The sequence below is a fragment of the Chrysemys picta genome, chromosome 1, assembly GCF_011386835.1.
Source record: "Chrysemys picta bellii isolate R12L10 chromosome 1, ASM1138683v2, whole genome shotgun sequence".
Classification (NCBI taxonomy): domain Eukaryota; kingdom Metazoa; phylum Chordata; order Testudines; family Emydidae; genus Chrysemys; species Chrysemys picta.
In genome coordinates, this window is record NC_088791.1 from 222,050,748 (window position 1) to 222,076,442 (window position 25,695).

At 41.4% G+C, this 25,695-nt stretch overlaps 1 protein-coding gene across 5 annotated transcripts in view; it reads right to left on the reverse strand.

Annotated features, from left to right (window-relative positions):
- The window catches only part of FRMPD4 (FERM and PDZ domain containing 4), a 504,114-nt gene that overhangs the window by 402,748 nt on the left and 75,671 nt on the right, over nt 1-25,695 (reverse strand). For 2 of the 5 annotated variants that reach the window (XM_005309175.5, XM_005309178.5), the window contains exon 2: nt 19,087-19,206. The exons of the other annotated variants lie outside the window; for them this stretch is intronic. In XM_005309175.5, coding sequence (XP_005309232.2) covers nt 19,087-19,206 — 120 coding nt within the window. The remainder of the gene's footprint in view (nt 1-19,086; nt 19,207-25,695) is intronic. 5 annotated transcript variants of the gene reach the window in all.

The window sequence follows — 25,695 nt, forward strand, 5'->3', positions numbered from 1 at the left end:
CTGCGAGATCTGTTTAGCTCTGTAATCAGTGTCGTTACTCAGTAAGTAGTACTGGGTCAGAATAATAATCACGGAACTTTTCATTTTTAAAGATTTCAAAGTGAAAACTTTTCAAAAAGTGACAATCTATTTGAAAATAAAATATAAAATAGCCTGTACAAAGCTTTTGGGAGCCAAAAAAAAGTGTTACAGTGAGATATGTATTGGTTACAGTAAGATTGTATTGGTCCTGCTTTGAGCAGGGGATTGGACTAGATGACCTCCTGAGGTCTCTTCCAACCCTAATATTCTATGAATAGAGGATATTATATGGACTCCACTGGCTTTAGGTGCTACTCTCCATGAAGCTAACAATATGATGTACATACCCAACTCCTTTTATGGGATCTCTTTACATTTCAAAGTGATACCAATTTATTGCACAGAAACTATATTGTAGATTGTACGCCGGTTTAAAAATCTCCCTACAATTGCACTAGATGTTTAGATGCATTGTTTTGCTAAAATGATAATTTTGTCACCAATGTTTTCTTTGTACAGGGTACGTTGGTAGTTTGCTTCAGCATTACCCCATGTACATTAAGTGTATTTACTTAATAGCCAGATGTGTGATTTAGAGCCTAGACTTCTAAGTCATTTAGGTGCTTTTGAAAATTTTACTTTTTGCCTTTTCATTCAGTTAGCATGTGAAACTTTAAAAGTTAGATCAGACAAAACAATCAAGGTATAATGAAGGGAGCAGAGATGGGCAAACAGATTTTTTTTTTTTTTTTTTGGTTTTCTCCAAAAATTTGGTGAAAAAATTCTATTTGGGTCAAACCAAAATGAAATATTCCAAAAAATTCAGTGAATCAAAAGTAAAAAAAAAAAAAAAAAAAATGGGTTCACTCCAACATTTTGCTTTTGACAGATCAGCATTTTCCAATGGAAAAATATTCCATTGGAAAAATTCCAACCAATAATTAAGGTTGTCAACATGGTTTTACTAAGGGTAGATTTGATTGACAGGCCTGACTTACTTCAAGGAAATTACAAGTTTGGTTGATAAAGGTAATTGCATACATGTAATATATTTAAACTTTTGTAAGACATTTGACTTCGTATCAGAGGACAGTCTGATTAAAACATTAGCGCTAAACAATATCAGTAAAAAACATGTTAAATGGATTAAAACTAGCTGACAGATCTCAAAAAACAATTATCAATGGGAAATCATTGAATAGGGTGCATGTTGCATTCCACAGGGATCAGTTCTAGCCCTGACACTATTCAATATTGCATCGATGATGTAGAAGTAAATATAAAATCACTGCTGATAAAATTTGTGGATGGCACAAAGATTTGCAGAGTGATAAATAATGAGGAGCACAGCGGGGAATAGTGAGTAGGAATAAGGAGGTGAGTTTATCTCAGCATTGGTAAGACTGATACTAGAATATTGTGAACAGTTCTAGAATCCACATTTTTAAAAGGATGTTGAAAAAGTGGAGAAATTGCAGAAAATAGCCACAAAAACATTTTGAGGTCTGCAGAAAATGTCTTATCGTGAGAGACTTAAAAAGCTCAATCTGTGTATCTTATCAAAATGAAGACTGAAAGTGAGTTGATTACAGTGTATAAATACCCTCAACAGGGAGAAAATTCCAGTTACTGAAGGGCTCTTTACTATAGAACCAAGAACCAATGGCTAGAAGTTGAAGCCAGACAAATTAAAATAAATAAGAATTGTGCCTTAATAGTGAAGTTGATTGACCACTGGAACAAACTTCCAAGGAAAATGGTGGATTCTCCATCAGTTTCCCTATCAAGATTGGACTACTTTCTGGAGGATATGCTTTTATTTAAACACAAGCTACTGAGCTCAATGTAGGGGTAACAGAGTGAAATGTAATGACCTGCGATATACTGGAGGTCAGACTAAATCATCTCTTTTGACCTTAAACTCTATGAATCATTTGGTACTGATAAGATAAATAAAGTATTAGTAATAAATTCACACAGGATCAGTGACTGCTCCATTGGACATAAATATCTTGGCTTCTCCACGACACATAATTCCCCTAAGTATTTCAGCCTTTCTATGTAGCAGCAGGAGACCATTATCCTGTGACAACATGCTATTCCACTGATATTATCTCACTTGATTTTATATAATGGGGGATAGGAGTAAAATTATTCCTCAGACGGCTAGCTTTTATTCAGGTTTTAGTTCTCACATGCACATTATAGCAAATCCACATTTTAACTTTTTATTGCTTCAAATATTATAAATTTGAACAAGTGTGGCTTGTATGCAATATGAGCTTTGGTTAATACTAAATGTGGCTAAAATTTAACTTTGCTAATAACTTTCTGTAATATTAGTCTTAATATTGTTTTAATACAGATACACTCAAATTGTCTGATGTCATAATTGCAGAACCTAACACTAACTGACAACATTTATTAATTTCAGAAATAATTATTTTGGGCCAAAGAGAAGGTTCATCTCATAATTTGCCCTCATTCTGGCACTTCAGGCTTTTACCTTATATCCATATCTCCTCTACAGTATAGCTGTTAGCTTGACACTGCTCATCTAGATTACCTATGCTTCCCAACCTGAAATAAAATGTTTTATGTCCCTATGTTGGCACTTCCAGATATTCATTCTTACCACCACCTGTACTATGTGTGTCCATCTGCCAAGAGATTAGACAGAAGAAAACAGAACTGACCTCTGAAGCTAAATTGTTTCCTGATTGCTTTGCAGGAAATTGTTCCATTAGGTGTACAGCAACGCCTCTAGTACGAAGAATGCAGCAACTAGACTAAAATTATTTCATTTTATTTGAAGTATGTAAATACCACAATATGAAGAGAAATGGGAAGACATAAAGGAGGGATAGTGAGATCTATTAGATGGTATAATAGCATCCAAAGGAAAGTGGCTGTAGCGCAAGGGCTTGGGACATTCAAATCAAGAATGGACAGAATACTGGAAAATAAACCATAAGGAAAAGAGATAGGCACAACCTGCAGTTTGGCTGTTAAATTTTTCAAAGTTTGGAGGTAATGCAAATGCAAGGTTTCATTCTGGGCTCACATCTACCATGAAACAAGCCCACTCTGGAATGAGGATACCTTTGTTACCTAAAAGGTTTCTATGGTCATCTCTATGATTGATCTCTCTCAAAATGTGAATAGTTCATTACAAAGTAATTTTCAGCATTCCAGTTTAACTGTGTTCCTCTACCTCACACAGTAACAGAAATAGTGAACTGTTTTTTCTCTTCCTCTCTCACCCTGGTTACACTCTTCAGCCACATTAATCCTGAATTTTACCTAATGCCAAAAATTAAAGCTTAACCTTTTTTCCTGCATAATGCTTTCTCATATATACAGAAAAATATTTAAATATATTTGCTCATTTGAATTGTGCCTGGAAATCCCTTGGAAACATTCTTTTCCATATTGCTAATACTTTGACAGAGACCATTTTTGTCTCAGAGAACAGTCTTGTGTTAAAGTCTCAATTAGCAACCAGATTCCATTGTGAAATACATCAGTATAAATTAATGTCATATTGTGCTAAGCTATGTTTGCCACCTGTTCAGAGCTTGCTATCTCTGGTTCCTAACCTAGACCACTGTGTTTTAGCAGTGCAGGCTTCACAGCTTCCTATGCAAATAGGTTTGTTACAGACACACAGTATAACAATGTCATTTTAAGCTACTGGGAAGAAAAGAAAAATGAGTGAAGCAAAGCAAATGTCAGAGTAACTTGAGGCCAAAAAATGAGCTTTGAAACTGTTATTGAGGTAAATCTGCAAAGAAAAGTCTGTCTCTTTTGAACTCATGTATTCTGATCCTGTCATGTTGCATCAGTACTTGAAATATGAATATGCAATTGAGACACTGTGCCTCATCATTAACAGTCTTGGGCCTGGTCTACACTATGACTTTAATTCGAATTTAGCAGCGTTAAATCGAATTAACCCTTCACCCGTCCACACAACGAAGCCATTTATTTCGAAATAAAGGGCTCCTAAAATCGATTTCTGTACTCCACCCCGACGAGCGGAGTAGCGCCAAAATCGATATTGTCATTTCGAATTAGGGTTAGTGTGGCCGCAATTCGATGGTATTGGCCTCTGGGAGCTATCCCACAGTGCACCATTGTGACCACTCTGGACAGCAATCTGAACTCGGATGCACTGGCCAGGTAGACAGGAAAAGCCCCGCGAACATTTGAATTTTATTTCCTGTTTGCCCAGCGTGGAGAGCACAGGTGACCACAGATAGCTCATCAGCACAGGTAACCATGCAGGCCGATAATCGAAAAAGAGCACCAGCATGGACCGTATGGGAGGTACTGGATCTGATCGCTATATGGGGAGAGGATTCAGTGCTAGCAGAACTTTGTTCAAAAAGACGAAATGCCAAAACTTTTGAAAAAATCTCCAAGGGCATGATGGAGAGAGGTCACAATAGGGACTCAGATCAGTGCCGCGTGAAAGTCAAGAAGCTCAGACAAGCCTATCAAAAAATAAAGGAGGCAAACGGTCGCTCCAGGTCAGAGCCGCGGACGTGCCGCTTCTACGCCGAGCTGCACGCAGTTCTAGGGGGGGCCGCCACCACTACCTCACCTCTGACCGTGGATTCCGAGATGGGGATATTCTCATCAGCTACACCTGAGGATTCTGCGGATGGGGAAGAGGAGGAGGAGGACGAGCTTGCGCAGAGCACCCAGCACTCTGTTCTCCCCAACAGCCAGGATCTTTTTCTCAGCCTGACTGAAGTACCCTCCCAACCCAGTATCCAAGACCATGACCCTATGGAAGGGACCTCAGGTGAGTTTACCTTTTAAAAATATAAAACTTGTTTTAAAAGCAAGCATTTTTTAATGATTACTTTTTGCCCTGAGGACTTAGGATGCATTTGCGGCCAGTACAGCTACTGGAAAAGTCTGTTAACGTATCTGGGGATGGAGCGGAAATCCTCCAGGGACATCTCCATGAAGCTCTCCTGGAGGTACTCCAAAAGCCTTGCCACAAGGTTTCTGGGCAGTGCAGCCTTATTCCGTCCTCCATAGTAGGACACTTGACCACGCCATGCTTGCAGCAAGTAATCTTGTATCATTGCATGACAAAGCCTGGCAGCGTATGGTCCCGGTGTTTGCTGGTATTCAAGCAATATCCGTTCTTTATCTCGCTGTGTAATCCTCAGGAGAGTGATATCGTTCATGGTAACCTGGTTGAAATACGGGAATTTAATTAAGGGGACAGAGGTGGCCGTTCCTACTGGGCTGTTTGCCTGTGGCTGAAAAGAAATCCTTCCTTGCAGTTAGCCAAGCGCGGGGTACGGGGGGAATTGGCCCAGAGCTTTTCGCGTTTGGCTAGCAGGAATCTTCCCTGATACCAGCCACGCGGTGGGGGGAGGGATAAAGCGATCATCCAGAGAATTGGATGGGGGGGTTAGTTTCTTTTCTGCTGCTGAAGGTTAACAGGAAAACCACAGCATTCAACGGGCTTTGCTTGGTATGTGGGAAAGGAGGACGCAGAAGCCGAAAGACAATGGCTTACCATGGCCGAATGTAAGCCGAATTCTGTTGCCTGGACCTGCGTCTGTGATCTCTAGCAGCAAAGCCACAGGCACTCAATATTAAGAGGCAAAATGCAACCTTGCACAGAAATCACATGTGCTATGTAATGTGAATAGTGTTGGTCACCATGAAAGAGTATAAGCATCGTTCTGCAAAATGTATCTTTTTAAAAAATTCTCTCCTTTTTTCCCTCCCTCCAGCAGCTGCAAATTTTTCAAGCCTCCCTCCTCCGTCCCGAAGGCTATCTCAGATAAGGCGTCGGAAAAAGAAGACGCGAGACGAGACGTTTGCAGAAATCATGGAATCCACCCGCAGTGAAAGAGCTCATCTGAATGAGTGGAAGGACATGGTTTCAAAGTATAGGAATGAAGCCAGTGAACGTGAGGACAGGAGGGACCAACGTGAGGACAGGAGGGATGCTCGAGATGAGAGGTGGCGGCAGGAAGATCAGAGGAGGCAGGATGCAACGCTGGGGCTGCTGCGTGACCAAACAGACATGCTCCGGCGTCTGGTGGAGCTTCAGGAACGGCAGCAGGATAACAGAGTGCCGCTACAGCCCCTGTATAACCCCCCTCCCCCTCACCATGTTCCATAGCCTCCTCACCCAGACGTGTAAGAATGCGGGGGGGGAAGGCTCCGTACACCCTCCCATTCCACCCCACTGGACAGCCCAAGCAAAAGGCTGTCATTTTTTTAACCTTTTTTTAGTGGCCTTTTCCTTCCCGCTGATCCTCCTCCCAAACCTCACTCGGGTTCTCTCCCTCTTTTTATAATCAATTAATAAAGAATAAATGATTTTTAAATGATAGTGACTTTATTTCCTTTGAAAGCAAGCTGGGGGAAGGGGGAGGGTGGGTTCCTTACAGAGAATGAGTCAATAAAGCGGGCGGGTTTTCATGAAGGAGAAACAGAAATTTCACACTGTAGCCTGACCAGTCATGAAACTGGTTTTCAAAGCTTCTCTGATGCACAGCGCTTCCTGGTGTGCTCTTCTAATAGCCCTGGTGTCTGGCTGTGCATAATCAGCAGCCAGGAGATTTGCCTCAGCCTCCCATCCCGCCATAAAGGTCTCCCCCTTACTTTCACAGAGATTGTGGAGCACACAGCAAGCAGCAATAACAATGGGGATATTGGTTTGGCTGAGGTCTGAGCGAGTCAGTAACGATCGCCAGCGACCTTTTAAACGGCCAAATGCACATTCTACCACCATTCTGCACTTGCTCCGCCTGTAGTTGAACAGCTCCTGACTACTGTCCAGGCTGCCTGTGTATGGCTTCATGAGCCATGGCATTAAGGGGTAGGCTGGGACCCCAAGAATAACTAATGGCATTTCAACATCCCCAACGGTTATTTTCTGGTCCGAGAAGTAAGTCCCTTGCTGCAGCCATTTAAACAGAGTAGTGTCCCTGAAGACGCGAGCGTCATGAACCCTTCCCGGCCAGCCCTCGTTGATGTTGGTGAAACGTCTCTTGTGATCCACAAGTGCTTGCAGCACCATTGAAAAGTACCCCTTGCGGTTTATGTACTGCGTATCCTGGTGCTCCGATGGGTTCCATCTATCGCCCCACCACAGTTAGGGAATCCCATTGCAGCAAAGCCATCCACTATGACCTGCACATTTCCCAGAGTCACTACATTTCGTAGCAGCACCTCAGTGATTGCTTTGACTACTTGCATCACAGCAGCCCCCACAGTAGATTTGCCCACTCCAAATTGATTCCCCACTGACCGGTAGCTGTCTGATGTTGCAAGCTTCCACAGGGCTATCACCACTCGCTTCTCAACTGTGAGGGCTGCTCTCATCTTGGTATTCTGGCGCTTCAGGGCAAGGGACAGCAAGTCACAAAGTTCCATGAAAGTGCCCTTACGCATGCGAAAGTTTCGCAGCCACTGGGAATCGTCCCACACCTGCAACACTATGCGGTCCCACCAGTCTGTGCTTGTTTCCCGGGCCCAGAATCGGCATTCCACAGATAGAACGTGCCCCATTAACAACATGATCTCCAAAGCACCGGGGCCCGCGGTTTGAGAGAATTCTGTGTCCGTGTCCATGTCCTCATCACGCTTGTCGCTGCGCTGCCATTGCCGCCTCCTCCTCGCCTCGTTTTTCTGGTCCCGGCTCAGCATAAACTGCACGAGAACGCGCGAGGTGTTTACAATGTTCATGACTGCTGTCTTGAGCTGAGCGGGCTCCATGCTTGCCGTGGTATGGAGTCTGCAGTGTTCACCCAGGAAAAAAGGCGCGAAATGGTTGTCTGCCATTGCTTTCATGGAGGGAGGGATGAGGCTGTATCCAGAACCACCTGCGACAATGTTTTTTGCCCCATCAGGCACTGGGATCTCAACCCAGAATTCCAATGGGTGGGGGAGACTGCGGGAACTATGGGATAGCTATGGGATAGCTACCCACAGTGCAACGCTCCGGAAATCAACGCTAGCCCTGGTACATGGTTGCACACCGCCGAATTAATGTGCTTAGTGTGGCCGCATACATTCGACTTTATACAATTGGTTTCCAAAATTCGAATTATATAAATTCAGATTAATCCCGTAGTGTAGACATACCCTTGATGTAGACTTAATTCACCCAAGGCCTAATGCTATTGAAGTCAGTAGAATATTTATTATTCATTTAAAGGCTGAAGAATCAGGTCCCAAACCAGTGACATCTTTAGCTGTTCCACAGAGCATTAAAAAAAAGGCTGTTTAGTCCATACCAGAAGCAGCAACCTCCCTGTTCTCAGTCCCTCAGCCCTGCTTACATGCACAAGAAAATTAAATAAATCAGATTTAGTTAATCTGAATCAATTTGTCAACTCTTTATGTACTCAGATTTGAAAGCTCCGGATTAACATACCAAGGGAACAAATATATCGAAAAAATAGTTACCACATCACTCTTTTCTACACCTACTGACATACATTTCAACGCATATACTCTACTATATAGCAGTTGTATTTATAAAGACTTGCTGTACATGTAATGAACACACTATAGAATCTGATTCATTAACAAACAGATGGTGCACATTTTTTCTAGAGATCTTTAATACATCAGTCAGGATGTGGATTACACACACAAAATATATTGGCACAGAAGAGAAGAGGCAATTTGGCAGGGTCTAAACAAATGCAGATTAAAGTGTGCAAGCTCTACTGCATATGAGAACCAGAATAAATAACTCATTAATGTTCACAGAACAGACCCCAAGAGCTATAACTGAAATGTATGTGGATCCTTACATAATAAATGGTAGCACCCATCTTTTGGTAGAAAACTGATTAGTTATACTCTTCATTTTCAAATAATTATATTGTTTGTGACTAAATACTGGGATAAGGAGAAGAGGAGGAGGAAGTCTTATAGATTTTAAAAGTTGCAACAAAATGTGAAATCTCAGTGCTGTGCAATATCTATTTTCCCTTAAAACACTAGAAAAAGGGGCATGTGTCTCCTTGTCTGTTGGAGGAAATAGAGCAATTGTCATGATTAGTGAGCACATTTATAGACTGGAGTAAAAAGACACAAATAGCCTTAGTAAATTTTTGGCATCTACTTTACAGGCTATAAAAGTCAGACTGTCTCCTGCTTTTGAGTTCCCCTTTCTTGTATTTCAGAGTAGTGCATGATTAAGGTATGTGACTTTACACAGAAAAAGATAAGGAACAATATACCACAACAACAAATCGTTTTAGTAGTAAAAGAATGTGCCTGAGCTCTCAAGGTAAGATTCACAAGAATCCTGCAAAAATTAGAACATTTTAATGATTCACTCCACATACCACATGAAGGCTATAATTAAAAATAAAGTCTTTTCTTAAACCATTTACTCCTCTCAATTAATTCTAGAAGTGTCATTCTGTATGTTCCCCTTCTGCCCAGAAACTAATGCAAACTCGGTAGCTCTGTGACAATTTGCAGAATCTGTCTGTACAACTTATGAATTCTCAGTAACATTGTGAAGTTGCTTTTAGGAAAATTGCTGTATCATGGAATGTCTCTATGTCTATGTGCTTTCACCTTTGCTGACAAGTCTGTAAGCATCTCTCTCCCAGACTAGATACAATTGACAGTAGTTAACCTTAGCAACTACTCTGACCAATTAATTGGTTTACTAAGGAGGCTGGCTGGAGCTGGGAGAAGCCACTTCCTCCAGTTAGTCTGCAGGAGGCTGGGGTCTGGAGAATGGAGAATTACCAGCAACAGGACAAAGGAATCTGGTGTTGGTAGTGGAACAAACTCGGAGCACTCAGAGAGACTCGGGAAGGTTTGGGCAGGAGACAGGGAAAGAAACAGGCATGCTTTTGTAGCAGGGGATGCTCAGGTTAGCTGAAGGAGCAACCATGCTCAAAGCAAGCTGACCTGAAGGAGAGAGAGAAGCTCCATGATTAAGACAAGCTATGTGTTACAGCAGAAGGATGCCCCCAGAAGACTCTGACCCCAGCCCAAAGAAGCCTTAGAGTGGTAAAAATGTGTGTGGGATTTATTAGTTTTGTTTATATCTGTGTATTTCATATGCAGTTAAGAGAAATGGTGTGTTAAAATTCATTCTGTCTGTGTCTTACACCTATCAAGTGCCCTTGAAGAGTTAACCTGTGGACCCAAAACACCCACAGGGCTAGAGTTCTGGGAGAGGGTATATCTAAGCTATGGAGAATCTGGGAGGGTCAGTACTGGTCCCAGGGACTAAGTTCGGGGCAGCTGAGAAATAATGTGACTAGATCTGCTCCTCCATCCCCACCATGCCAATAGGCGCTGTTGATTGTGTGTGAAGGCAGCAAATTTTTCTGTGCAGAGGGGGAGCTCCCTTTCCACAGCCCCACTTCAGATTTCTCTGTACTGCATTGTAGTGCAGGTGCCACTACCTTCAATGTTGGTATTTAATCCTATCTGTGGTAAGTCAATCGCATGATCTGGACTGGATTCATATATGGTACCAGTCCTCTTTGCTTGACAGGTTACTCCAGTAACAACTCTAACCATCTCTTTTATTCATCCAAACTCAGTTTTTCTACAAATTGTCACTTGCACCCAATTGAACCAATGGAATGATAAATAGCTAGGCCCAAAATGCTGGCATGAGATAAACACATAAGGTTCCCATTGCCATTGACTTCACATAACACATACATGCAAGGAGAGAATCTAGCCCCAGCTCAACAATGGATTTATATTTTGTAGAGTTGTAAAAAGGGAAATCCCCTACCTGAAAATTACAAAAAGAAAATTAAATGGGTAACAGAACTCCCTTCCTAGTCCCTCCAGATCTAAACCCATCCGAATCTTCTCTCCATAGCAGCCTGTCCCAACAGATGCATCTTCCAGCATGCCCTAAGGACCAATAAACCAGGGCTATATCAGACCAAGGGGAGAAGTAGAGGAGGGAGCTTGTTGCAGATTTGAGGGCCTACCTATAACAAAACTGTTATACTATCTGTATGACACTATTTATGATGATGATGTTTGACATGCCAACATTATATATCAGAAACACTAAGTCCAAGACATTTGCAACATCACTAGAACCCAATGTTAGTTTACAAGCATCTTTGTTCTACAGGTTGGTTTTATTACTCACATTACTACAAGGAGTTTATAATCTGAATATGAATAGACAGCAACATCTGAGATGTTACAGTAAAGTTCAACATGGATCATATTAGTTCCACTTTATAGAATCTATTAGCCACATTTTATATATTTATTTTTCTCTCTGTGGAAGGATATGGTCACAGTTATTTAAAAAAAAACAAAAAAAAACCACCTCATTATGGATGAAACTGGTACACAGAATATCATCAATTCACATAGGTGGCTCCAGAAGGCACAGCAATGCACTATATAATAATGCATTATCACCTAAGGATGAAATGTCAGAGTTCAAATATTGACATGCAGAGGCTCTCCAGGTACTGAAAGTTGTGTAATGCTATTTTAACATGAAAATCCAAAGGACTGACGTCCAACTAATTTGTTAGATTAATTAAAGGTGAAGTTGGTGGGGCTATTCCGTAATGCTTCCCATTATGAGATTGTTCTCAGCTACTTAAATCTTTGCCAAACTTTTAAGAGTTCGGGCTGAAATTTTCCATGCTATGTGTTTGCCTCTAACTGAATTATTATGGAAAGTGTCAGCTAAAATGTTTCTGGGCCATTTGTGAGAATGAGGAGAGGGAAAATTATGTTGTTTGGAAGAATTTTTTTAGTATGGGTTAATCGTTTCAACTGAGAAGCTTGAGCACTTCCATGCTTCGCAGCAGGGACTTGGAGTTTGACAATGATGCGGACATCCTAGTGTCAGGGATGTGCCTTTTGCCATCTCTATGAAAATCCACCCAGATTTGGTCAAGTCATAAGCCCCTAAAAAAAAAAAAAAAACGCTGTAGCCCATGTTAGGTTTGTTAGAAGCTAGCTAGTAGTATTCTCCAGTGATTCTGTCTGTGCAAAGCATGCTCCATCCGCACATAGCTCCTATATACCAACAAACTAACCATGTGTATCCCTATGGAACAACTGAGCATGTTCCATCCCAAGGTTGCAGGGACTGAGCAGAGAGTTTACTTGCAATTGCCCCTCCTGTCTGCTAAGGGCTGCTGTGGTGCCAAGCAGTGGAATTAAGAGCAGGGATATTGAAAGCATAGGACCGAGAGTGAGGAGAAGAAGGAGGAAGCAGCCTACCTCAAATGCATAGGGGTAGGGAGCAGAATGGAGGAGAATAGTGGAGGAGAGAGGGGATGGATAAGGGCAGAGGATAATGGTGCGTAAGGATCTATTACCACTAGACACTGGAACTGAACCCAACATTCTTCAGCTGTCAGAAAATATCTGTGAAGCACACTGGCAATGTGTCTCACATCCCCCTACAGTAGTTCAACTAGAAGCTAACAACTTGCTACTGCTGTCAGTTACTCCATTAGCTCAAGTGGTAGGGGTCTGTGCAGTAAACCTATTGGTCCCAGTGCTGCTGATGACTAATGTGGGGATCAGAATAGTTCTATGTCAGGGATCGGCAACCTTTGGCACGCGGCTCACCAGGGTAAGCCCCGTGGCGGGCCTGGCTGGTTTATTTATCTGCCGCGTCCGCAGGTTCGGCCGATCGCAGCTCCCACAGGCCGCGGTTCACTGCTCCAGGCCAATGGGAGTGGTGGGAAGTGACAGCCAGCACATCCCTCGGCCCGCGCCGCTTCCCACAGCAGGTAAACAAACCAGCCTGGCCCGCCAGGATGCTTACCCTGGTGGGCCGCATGCCAAAGGTTGCCGATCCCTGTTCTATGTCATGGAATTTGTTCTTTCAGGATTTTGTTTGTTTCTTTTTTAAATATTAGGAAATTACATAAAAAGGCAGAAAATTAAAATCATTCTTTTATGCAAAATCAAGGTTGCAAAAACAAGCACTCAAAAGTTAGAAAAATCCAGCATTAACATTGCCAGTGCAACTTCACCGTGACCCCACTGTGCATATACATTATGATCAGATACTACGTACTCACTATCCTGCTTCATTTAGTGCACAGAATGGATAGTGCTCGGGGAATGAATCAAGTCCTTGTAATAAAGGATGCTGTGGTCTGCAGGACCCCAGCCTCATTTGTTGCAGAAGTTAGGAGGCTTGTAATGAATGAGGCAGGGAACTGCAGGAAGAGAAAGGATGGTTTTGTAGTGTAGGCAGCTGAACGCTGCTCTGCAGAACTGGATTTTATCCCAGCCTCTGCCTCAGAGTTCTTATGTGATTCTGGGCAAGTCACTTAAACCAAAATGTTCACAGGTGGTCACAGGTGGTCACTAATTGTGTGTTCCTCATTTTCTAGGTGCCTGACTTGAAACACCCTGGGGTCAGATTTGCAGAAGTACAAAGTGCTCACAACTGCAAATGAAGGCAATGGGAGATGTACTTTGAACATATAAAATGCTATAAAAAATGCTGAGTACTCTGAAAAAAATCAGACCCTAACTGTTTCAAGTTGGACACCAAAAATTAATGGACTCATTACAATCTTGGCTTTAATTTCTCTCATCTCTCAGTTCCTCATCTGTAAAATATGGATAATAATACCCACACACACACACCCAAGTATCACAGGGGAGTGAAGATAAATTGATAAGTGTTTGTGAAGCACTCAGATAGCATGGTGAGAACACCACAGAAACAGCCATGAAGAAATTAATTATTCTATATTCAGTGCAGGGTTTGGATGGTGCACTGTCAATTGTCCACACACTGAACAATGAGAAGAAAACAAAATATTGAACAGTTGCTCATACAGTGAGCACCATCCATCCTGTGCACTGAGTGAAGTATGGGATCATGTAATTACGGAGTGTATCATAATGTATACACACAAGGAATCTCCCCTGAATTTATTTTAATGAAAAAACTTGAGATAAGATTAATCCTGGTAGTAAACACTCTGATAATTAGTATCTATTTGTAGGACCAGATCCCATGTTTGCAACTTACTTTTTTTCATTAAAATAAATGCAAGACCATTATAAATTACCAATTTCTGATACAAAATTTGAAGCAAAAAGCAATCACAGCTGTAACATAACACTGTTGAAAGGTATGGCTGATTCACTGAACTGATTTCAGATGCAGGCATTTTTAAATTGACAATGGCAACTCAAATTTGGACCAAAAATGTAGCTTTTGTTAAAGCAAGTTTTATCAAAACCTAAATCCAATTACAGATTTAAAACTTTCCAATGGGGAAAAAACATTTTTAAAGAATTAAAAATAAAACTCAACCCAAGTAGTGCAGCATTGTGACAGCAAAAAAAGTCCAAGAGATTAGAAATAAACAAACTACACTTCTACCCTGATAGAACGCTGTCCTCGGGAGCCAAAAATTTTTTACCGCGTTATAGGTGAAACCACCTTATATCAAACTTGCTTTGATCCGCCAGAGTGCGTAGCCTGCCCCCCCCCACTCCCCCCCCCCGGAGCACTGCTTTATATCCTAATTCATGTTATATCGGGTCACGTTATATCGGGTACAGGTGTACCTAGTATGGAGTACCTAGTACCTGGAGGAGACAAAAAAATCCCGCGCACCAAAGGAACTACTTGCAGTATTACATGTTTCCAAGAACCATTTACTTTTTTCATATTTTCAATACTGATGACTACTAAGATGTTTGGGTCTTAATACAGTAAAAGCTTTCCTTTTTAGGCCACAATCCTGCAAACATTTATGTAAGTGCAGCATTCCTTTGAGTTCAGAGCAATTACTCATGTGCATGAAGTTTAGCATAGGTTCAAATCAATGGCAGATAAACAACATGGTTTCCTATTTCCACAGGAGCTTGGCAAGGCTGTATTCTATCACTGTCATTGTTTAACACTGACTTTGATTGGTTGATGGATAAGCTTGAAAAGGCAGCTCTCAGTGGCACTGAGCTGGACAACATTCTGTTTCGAGATCTTGAATATGCCGATGATACTGTGTTGTTGTTGGCTCAGTTTGGTAAATTGCTGCAAATAATGGCCTATCTGGTCAGGCAAGAAGCAGTGCGCATTGGTCTGGTTATTAATCCAGATAAAACTACACCTTTGGTCATTATCATCTAGCAACCTCCAGCTCCAGATTACAATCAGCTCAGTATTAACCTGTCTGGATGGGACATTGAGCACATGACAACTGTCAAATACTTCAGCAGCATCACAGACTTTGTTGGAGGGTGTCTGAAAGATGTGGACGCATATATTAGCAGCTACTACTATGTTTCGGACCGTTCATTGGCCTCTGTGGAGATATTGTGAAACCTGCCACAAAGCTGTGGGTCTACAGAACCATGGTTATGCCAACTCTATTGTACGGAAGTGAAACATGGGCACTGAGGAATGCTGAAGAGCGACAGACTGACACTTTTGATTCTCATCATCTTTGTCATCTGTCCTATATCAAGTCCCAGGACAAGATCAGAAATGAGGATATTCAAAGCTGAACTCAGCAACCGCCTCCATCATGTAGCCTTTAGGGCTCTCCTGCTTGCTTGCATATGTATCTTTTCTTATGAATTTGATCATTCGTTACATTATAGGTTTGTTATTTGTCATTATAATGGGTTTATCAATTTATATGAGAGTATTTTAACTGTAATAAAAGAAGCTACAGGCAACATCCTGTTCGTTAAGCTAAGGCAAGTTAACATATATATTATCAAGAGCTTTACCCTAGATAGGTGGTGATTAGCTAAAGTATACAGTATATATGTGTGTGACCTTTCACATAGGTAAGTGGGCCAGTTAAAGCAAGTTGGTGGTTAAGGCCAACCAAGTTCATGGCTTTTTCAGACTTAACAGGTACACCACAAAGAACATGGAAACAACCAGTTAGAACAGAAATAACAAGTGAGGCTAATAGTCTCTAATAGTTACAAATACGTCATTCATATGAACGAACATGCCAGCCTACAGAGTAAATGTACCCTAACATTTTTATGTGTCAGGAAGTTGTTTGGACATGGAAGGAGGGTACTTAGGGCTCAGACTCTATAATAGGGGCAACCTACCATGTTGGGTAGTTTTAGCTAGTTCATTGTTAGTTTGTCATTGTTAGTTCTTAATTGTTAGTTGTAAGTAAACTCTAAGTTAGCTTCTGTAGTCTTTCTATAGATTTAGCTTTTTCTAAAGTTCTTCACCTCTTACTCAAGACTTGAGGAATCTGGACCATTAAAGTCTCTTGGTAGGCCAGAGGCAAGGCTGGTCCTTTCTCTGATCACCAGGTTATCAAGGAAGGGTGAGAATACATTAATCGAGAAACCTTACAGTATACAATACCACCTATACTGCTAAAACAATATTACTGCTTTTGTAATTGATAATTTGATTGTTATTCCATTTATCTCAATAAAAGGCTTAAAGCTGCCCTTTGTTCTCAGTGTGAGTTTCCTTGTCAGACATCTCAAAGGTCCCTGCAAATTCTATGTACCCTGATTCTGGGACAAGAACCTTATTATCTTCTGATCAGATTAACTGGCAAGCCTATAACTCATTATCTAAACAATATTATTAATCTCCCAAAAAATCAGGCAACAATCAGCATTTATTCAGATTTGCTGGCTTTCTTGGTAGGGATATATTATTAGAATGGAGGACCAACAAATTCCAAAGCTAATGTACCAAGGAATGAAGCTGCACAGCCAGCAATCACAAGGGTGCCAAAAGCTTTGGTAGCATGATAAGATTGCCAGTGATGGACATAAACTGAATATATAGAAACAGACCACCTGAAGGATCTAGCCAAAGGTCGATCCAGGTGGTGCTCAATCTGCAAAGAGACCACATCCCTTTGGGATTTGCCATAATGATGATGATCAAGTTGAGCATCTGTGTGTTTGCAGGATCAGGGCCCTAATCAGCCTATTACTCATCATGCCCCATTCCTACACACACACACACACACACACACACACTATTTTAGCCCCAGTTCAGTGAAGCACTCAAGCACACAACTAAGTATTTTGATGAACGGGGACTTTGATAAGTAAACCAATGCAAGGGGGCGTCACTGAATGAATCAAGAAAAAGGAGAATGATGATAGAACACAACTTTTTAGTTACATGCATGTACCATGGGAATCTAAAATAGTGAGGAAAAAAATACAGTGTGTAACAGTTAAATGGAAGCTAGGTCTTTAAAAAGTGTGCTTAAATGTTCCAATGGCTCTTTGTAGAAGGAAAAATTCTAATCCATACACTATATTCAAATATTAGGTAATAAAGTCTAGCACATAATCAATATGAAACTGCTAAATTGCAAAGCTGTTTGATTCAGAAGATTTATTTGTACAAAATCTTTGCTCCAAAATACTACATTATGTGTGGAAATTGTCCAGTGTCCATTAATCAGAATTCAAGTTTTAATTGAACAGAACTGTGGAATATTGAATGTGTGTTTTTCATGTAATTGGCAATGCTTACAAGAAAATCCATCCCCTACTAACTGTGTTACTGGAGGAAGAGGCATCCATTTTAATTCTGACATCTCTCCCAGCATAATGTACATCTTAAAATCTTGCAGCTAGCATTATTTGATTTCTAGGTTTACCCTCTTTTTTCCAATTTCCCTGGTCAAAGGCCTACTGAGGTCAGTGGATCAGGAACCAAGTGTTCAAAAGTCTCAATTTTAACACAGAATGCAATAGGGAGATGGGAAAAGTTAATTTATGAGAAAAAACACTGGCAATCTTCTAATTTCTCTCTTATTTTCACTTTTTTTTCAAGATCCAGGCCAAACGCACATGGTCTCTGGATGAAATGACAAAAAGAACAAAATTATGTTTCATTGTATTAAATAATACGAGAGCTTCCATTTTATATCCGTACAAATTTTTTAAAATTAGATACAAAGGTTGCTGATGGTATTACACAAATTTTGTTTTGTTAGAAATGATCTGTAATATTACATTAATGCCATAGAACTGTTCATTTCTGCTAAGACCCAGCTAAAATTTTAGTCTGTTAGTAACTTTCAACAAGGCTTTTCGACTTCATATCACTTTAGCATAAATAAATTTTAAAAGAAAATTTGCTAATGTGAGAGGATGTGACATTTGTGTTTTAATTGTAAAACCAAACAATACTTTGACACTAATATGATCTGCTAGAACATAAACAATAGCAAATTTATAGTATTTTATTGATTATTTTAGCTGTATATGAAAAAACAAATCTTACAATTCAGTAAGAAATTAAACATGATAGAAGGTCACTTAAGTAATGTCTGATGGAATTGAAACTACAATAGACTTTCTACAGAAATTCCTTGTTGTTCCTCATTATTTCAACACAGGATTAAAAAAAAAACACAAAGAAAGAGACAGTGGGATAAAAGAAATCTGTCTTCATTTCCCCCCCCCCACACACACACACCAATGTTATAGTTTATTTGCTTAATGTCATGCTATAATAGAGAATATCACAAAAATGTGCTGCTAAGTCATGGTGATGGGAGGAGGGAGGGAAAATGTGCTGGTAAAGAAGGGTGAAAGCACTGAAAAAAGGAGGAACAAGTGCTTGAGAAGCCAATAAGAGCTTGTGTGCCTGAGATTACCAAATATCTCGAGGTAGATAACACCGTTGCAAAGCCTAGAATGAACACTCCCCAAATATTTGTGCCAGAAGACAAACATATATTGTTTCTCCTAGTAAACCACAAACATTTGTATCCTGGAACAAACATTTGGAGAGTGTCCATGCTAGCCTTTACAAACGTGTTAGCTACCTTGAGATAACTGACAATCAGTTAACTCATGGTAAATCTCTAGTGCAGACAGCCTCCCAAGACATTTACACTACATGTCAAAAGTATTCACAAAATACTTCAGTACAGTGGATAAAAATTTTTAGTTCAAAGGAATGATAAAAACATGGCAAAATAATTAAATAAAACTGTTTATCATCCTGTGTATCCACTGCTTATATATCTACATACATACTGTACACAGACACACAGCACTTACATATACATACACATGATTAAAGTAAAATCTCTGACTTACAGCCCCCATGAGCGAACAGATCTACCAGGGTTGAAGCCTTTGCTCATGCTTGTGGACCTTGACCCTCTCTCCTCAGGGTCCCCTTGCTCTCCGTTCAGGTTACTCTTGAGAAGCCCATTCCTGGATTCAAAAGAACAATTTAAGCAGAGCTCAAGGGGCCAACTAGGCCCCATAAACTGAGGGTTGCTTTTATTTTTAAGTGCAAAATGAGTTTCATCTTCCTCATCCACCCCACCTGCTTACACACACACACTTTTCCTCTCAACCCATCTGTTTTATACTGTTTAATCATTTGTATCCATCTTGAATAGCCCTGCACAGCCACCGTATCCACAAAGAAACAGCCAGGAGGTAGTGATACAGAAGACTTAAATCACCACAGCGCAGTCCCCGCTTCCCTGCTTTGCTGTTTCATGCTAATTTCAATTTTTTTCTCCAGAATAAAAAGGTGATGGCACCCAGAATTATAATGACTGGAACTCCACAACAAAGACATAATTACTCTTCCTACCTCAGAGTTGCTAACATCTCATTTTTAAAGTGGCAATAAAATAATTCATATGAACAAGCCACCTCACCCAATTGTTCTTCTGGAGAATACTACTGAGGCAAGATCACCCAGAAAAAGTTTGGAAAAGTTGAAGCAATTTGGTATGTTATGGTGCAATTGATGTGATTTCCAGTAATTAGCTTAAAAGGGCTGCCTGTCTGACTATGAATAAGACAAAAGCAATGCATTCTTCGTAAGGCATAAATTATTTAAATTTTCTCCCCGTGTCATTTTCTTCCATCTCTCATCACTTCCACTCTCTTTGCTGTTTCTTCTCCACCTGTCTTAATCCTTCAGTCCTGACTCCAAGTTTCTACCTTTTCACGTTGTTGGCTGCCGCCATACACTAAATATCAAAGAGATATTGCTACTTGTGCTTTCATCCACATAAACCTGTGAGTTTTCTGCATATATTACAGTGGCCCCCACACATCCTTTCTGGTGCCTTCCTCTGTCCTTGGTGCCCTTTCCCAATTGTTAATGTATCATGATCCCGTGTACAGTAAATTGGGCCTTCTCAGAGCATAAACCTCCTTTTTCAGATATGCCAAATCATTTTTTTTTTATGGTCAAGGATGAGCACTTCAGACTTTTCCAACACTCTTTTCAGTGGCTTCCCACAGAATTTCAAATCAAGTTCAAGGTCTTGGACTTGGCTTCAGCCAAGGATATCTAAAAGATCAACTAAAGCTCCAGGATGAAGACTGTGGTCAACAGTTTTGCTCCTCTGACACAATGGAACTCCCTAAAATAGGGGTAAAACTTCTCTGTACAGAAGACAGCTTTCTCAGGTGCCAGTCTGAGACTCTGAAATGAACTTTCACAGGAACTATGGACCATCACAAAACTCACCATCTTCCCCTCCCATGGCAAGACACATTTATTTGACCTTGCCATCTCTAACATAAACTCATAACAACATGTGCACGCGCGCATGTGTGTGTGTAAAACCCCAAAACACCCCACTGCACTGCACACACTTCTTGCCCTGTGAAAAGGGTGAGAGAACAAACATGTGACAGATGTTAGTCATGTTGCTTAATGCACTACTGGAAGGCACAGAATAAGAATCTATATAGTATAATAAAGATGCAGCAGAGCAAAAATCTCTCGATGCCCTCTTGAAAGAGTGTTCCAAAGGGAATAGGCGCCAAGGCAATGCTTCACCCACCTCATTGCCAGGAACAGAGCCAGATGACCAGGAATGTCCCTGCCAGGGGTGGAACCCTTCTGCCAATTCTCCTGGAGATGACAGCACCTTATCCAACATCTCCTAGCCCTTTGCTGAACATTTCATTTATTTTTCCCTCCTGCTCCTCTGCCAAAACCTCCCTCTTCCCCATTCCAATTTGCAAAGAGTATTCTAAAAGGCGGTGGGTGCATTTCTGATGAGAATGCATATTTATTCATGTTATGCATATGCGAGTACTTGCAATGCTTTTTGCTTTCTGAGAACATTCTGGTGAATACACAGTTCACTCAGGCAAATGTTAGTGGCAAAGTGAATAAAAGGTGCAGATCAGAAGGAAATTTGAGTTTTATTTGCAGAATATATTTGCCCATTTCTACCCCAAACAGCAGAACAGGCAAGTAAAAAATGGCAGTGGCTGAAGAAACCCTGTGAACAGCACTGTGATGAGGTAAGCTTACTCATCTACTGGGGAATGTTTATGTTACAGTCCCATGCAACCCACTTTACAGATTTCACATAAGCAGTATTAAAATCACTTAACCATCTCTTATACGTGAAGTAATGAACAGTAGTAAATATTATCCTCCAGACTGCGGCCATCAGTCATTCTCTCTAATCCAACTGAGCTTGACAGCAATAAATCCTCATAAGACAAAATGTGTTTTATGACTTTAATGCACTCAATTTCAAATTACTTGCACAGAAGTATCATAATTTGGTATAAACTTATAACACTACATTTTATCTATTCTGAGGCGTGCCCATCATCACAATAATATCGCATGCAGGACACACTGCATTTTGCTGCCAAAGGATCTGAACTTAACCGGTGTCACCACCATTTGTCCTCATTAATGCAACGCTGCCATAATACAGGGATGGTCAAACTTTTCTAGACATGTGGACCTGGGTGTGTATAGAATTGAGGCTTTGGGGCACGGGCATTCCGGGAGTGTTGTTCTGTCTCACTGACACATCACACTTCCTCAAGCCACTGAAACTTTGCTTGCCAGCTCATTGCAAGTCTCCCACAGCCAAAGTCTCTTTTACAGGGGGGAAAAAAACGCTGTTATTTCTGATTTGTGCTTTAGCCATCTCCACCTTCAGGCATGGATATGGCAATTATAGAGGACAGCACATGGGAATATTCTATAGTCTTTGAGAATTGCGCTGGACCATATTAGGAGTACTATTGGAAAACATGTGGCTCCCACACCATACCTGAATCACCCTTACTGTAATGCTATCCTTACGTAGCACCTCTCAATGCGATGCCTGCATGATCACAGCTCTAGGGAAACATATCTCCTAGCCCTCAGGAAATTAGTCTGACTCAGAAATGAAAGCACGTCTTTTCCAAATTCAGCATTATAAATTATCCAGGAAATAAAAAGTCTCTGAGAAAGGGAAAGCTATTCATAACCAATGGGTTAAGTCACTTGCCTTTTATCTCTAGGGATGAGGCTTCCGATTGGCACAGTTCCCAAACGAAAAAGATGTCTATCAGGGCTCTGGTGCCTTGGCAGGTACATCCCTGCACCTAAAGTACTGCCAGGCTTGTTGGGGCAATTTTCTTATGGCTTCCCTACCTCTAATAAATAACACCATCAGCGGATCGCGTCAATACATTTCCTTAAAAATTAAAGAGAGCACAAAAATAGTCTCGGAGCCTTCTAAACTGATTTCAAAGAGCCTTCAACTGAGTAACTTCAAAATGACAGTTCTGCTTTAGTCTCCTAGAAAAGCTTGCTAAGCCTATGAGTATAACATCATAACCTGCACATCTAGGGTAAGAAAGCAAATAGTTACCGACATACATTTCTGGATTTCTACCTTGACAAAGAACTGCAAAACAAAACATGCAAATTACTAATAGGATTGTGGGTTTGTTTTTTTGATTAGCCATCCTGTGCAAAATATCATTCTAATATAGTGTACTCCTAGGATAAACTAATGAGGCCAATATTGAAATGCAAGAGACACTGCTAAGGGAAGATTGTACAGCGTTCTTGAAATTCTGGTTAGTTTGGGTAGGAAATGGTTTGCAAATCTGCCAAGAGACCTTTTCTCCCAAAACACAGACCACAGTTGTGAGTGACTGATTTACAAAGTAAGAGATATTAATCACCAATGCCTTTGCTAGAGAATATTTGCCAGCTAAAAATAGGCTGAATTACTGCTTATGGTTCTTAGAAGTAAATGTACTAAGGTAATGTACAGAACTTATGTAAGAATACAAAAAAAATCAAGTGCTCGTTTTACAATAAGCTCTCCACAAAGCCGGTACCTCATCAAAATGGAAGTCTTAGCAAAAATACTACATGGTCTAAAATATAATCTAACTTCTACATTAAATAAATTACAGTAACTCCCCACTTAACATTTTCTCGCTTAACGTTGTTTTGATCTTACGTCCCTGCTCAATTACAGAACATGGTCCATTTAAAGTTGTTTCGCTATAACGTCATTTGGCTGCCTGCTTCGTCCACAGCTGGCAGCCCCACATCAGCTCTTCTACGCCCCCCTCCCTCCCACAGCGCCTCCCATCGACCGGCAGACCCCACGGATCAGCGCCTTTCCCCTACTCCCCCCGCGGCAATCAGCTGGCTTGCGGCATTCAGGAGGGAGGAGGAAGAAAACGAGGACTCAGCGCACAGGCTCCCCTTCCCTCCCCTGCCTCCCGAATGCCACAAACCAGCTGATTGCCGTGGGCAGGGGAGGGAGGGGGGAAGAACAAGGATGCAGCGCACTTACCTTACCTCACTAAGGTAATTCATGCCCAGGAGTACAGTAGCTATGCTGATGTTACTCTTGGGGTAGACACGGCTAGGTTGACAGAAGATTGCTTCCTTCAACCTAGCTACCATTGCTCAGGGAGGTGCAGTTCCTACAGCAACAGAAAACCCTCTTCTGTTACTGCAGGATGTGTTTATACTACGGTGCTACAGCAGAATTGCTGTGGCACCGCAGCTATGATGCTGTAGCCCCAGTAGTGTAGACAAGCCCTAATTGCAGGTAATTTCAAAACTGTTACACAAATACAAAGCCATTGATTAGCACTAACAGGCACAAAGAGGCTAACTGAGAAGTTATTAACATTCGCGGTGTTGTTGTGGCCATGCTGGTCCCAGGATATTGGAGACAAGGTGGGTGAGGTAATACCTTTTATTGGATCACCTTCTGTTGATGAAAGAGACAGATTTTCAAGTTTGTTATTATAATAACTGATACAGCTATTATTATAGTTATTAGCAAGTGATTAACTAACATAGGGCTGCATGGGGGACGTACTGTGGATTCAGATAACGAGGAGTTTCAGATAACAGGAATTCAGAGAACTGGAATTGTACTCTACACTACCTTTTCTAGTTTTGACTGTAATTCCCTCTTACGCTTTACACACCCATGCTTCCAAGAGCCCAAGCCATTCTGACTTCACTCGCCTGACTTCCATGATAGCCTATCAGTCTTACTGATATCATTCTCACACCTTCACCAATAAGGTTTGTTAATTTGTGTTGCCTCCACTGTTTTAGCAAAAACACAGTACGTAACCATCAGGGCCGGCTCCGCCGAAACAACACCCCCTCCCCCGCGCACCGCACCGCCAAAACACCCCCCCCAGCGCCGCACCGCACCGCCAAAACAACCCCCCCCAGCGCCGTGCCGCCGAAACAACCCCCCCAGCACTGCACCGCACTGCCGAAACACCACCACCCAGCACCGCCCTGCCCCACTGAAACAAACAAAAAAAAACCCTCAAGCGCCACCCTGCTGAACCAAAAAACAAACAAACCCCGAGCACCGCTCCACCACCCGAAGATTGGCCGCACCTTACAAGGTGCCGCCCCAAGCACATGCTTGGTCGGCTGGTGCCTGGAGCCGGCCCTGGTAACCGTGCAGAGCCTAGACAGACAGACAGACAGAGAGTGGCTAACAGTTTTTGTTTTAAAACATTCTATGACAAAGTGAAGAAACAGCAGGAAGAATAAATATTTATAACCCACAGAACACTTCTCACGGTGTTTTATGAAGGTAAATTGGTTGCTGGGTTTTAAATAGAGTACTTGACAGATGGGTTTTAAGTGTTTCTCTCCAGCAAAAGAACTTGCAATATGCTTTAATGGAATGGTGAGAGAGCAGAGGGAGTGAGGGAGCTGCCTGCAGGAGACCTGAAGCCTGGAGCAGGCTTGCTAAATGAGCCAGACAGAGACACCTGGCACAGGAAAGGAACCTCCAGCGGCTAGTTCCTTATAAGAAAACTGAAAGCAAAAGCCACAAGGGAGTCAGCTTTGGCAGGGCAGCCACAGGCTGGTAAGAGGTTCTGCGAAGGAAACTTTTCCTGTTCCCCCAGGCTCTGAGGTAGGAGCCATGCCCAAGAGACAGATTTTTGGGGACTCTCAGTGATTGGGGAAATTCCTTTTTCTGTTTGCTTTCTAGAACTTTGTAAATAAAGAAAATCAGACTCAAAGAAGGGCTGTTATTGAAAGAGAAAGACTGTGACGTTTCTTTAAGAAGCCCTGAAGAAGGGGGAAAATATGGATGGGGCACTGCAGAGGCACCCCTGACCACAAGGGAGCACTTGGGTGGTGGCCACCCCATGACAGGGACATTAAGTATTTCATTTCTGAAGTGACTGACATACATGATCACAGCTAAGCAGCCTTGTGAGCCTTTAGCAGTGGCACCAGTGGTCATGCAAGTGACGTTTCTAATCTCACTGCTGTATGAGATAGACTAAATGTCAAATTTCAAAGAACATATGCAAATAACTCCAAGTTCATATTTTACACCTGGCCTAATGCTAATTTTAGTATTGTTCCACCAAGCAGTAAAAATGCTGATGTTACAAGCACGATTACTTCTA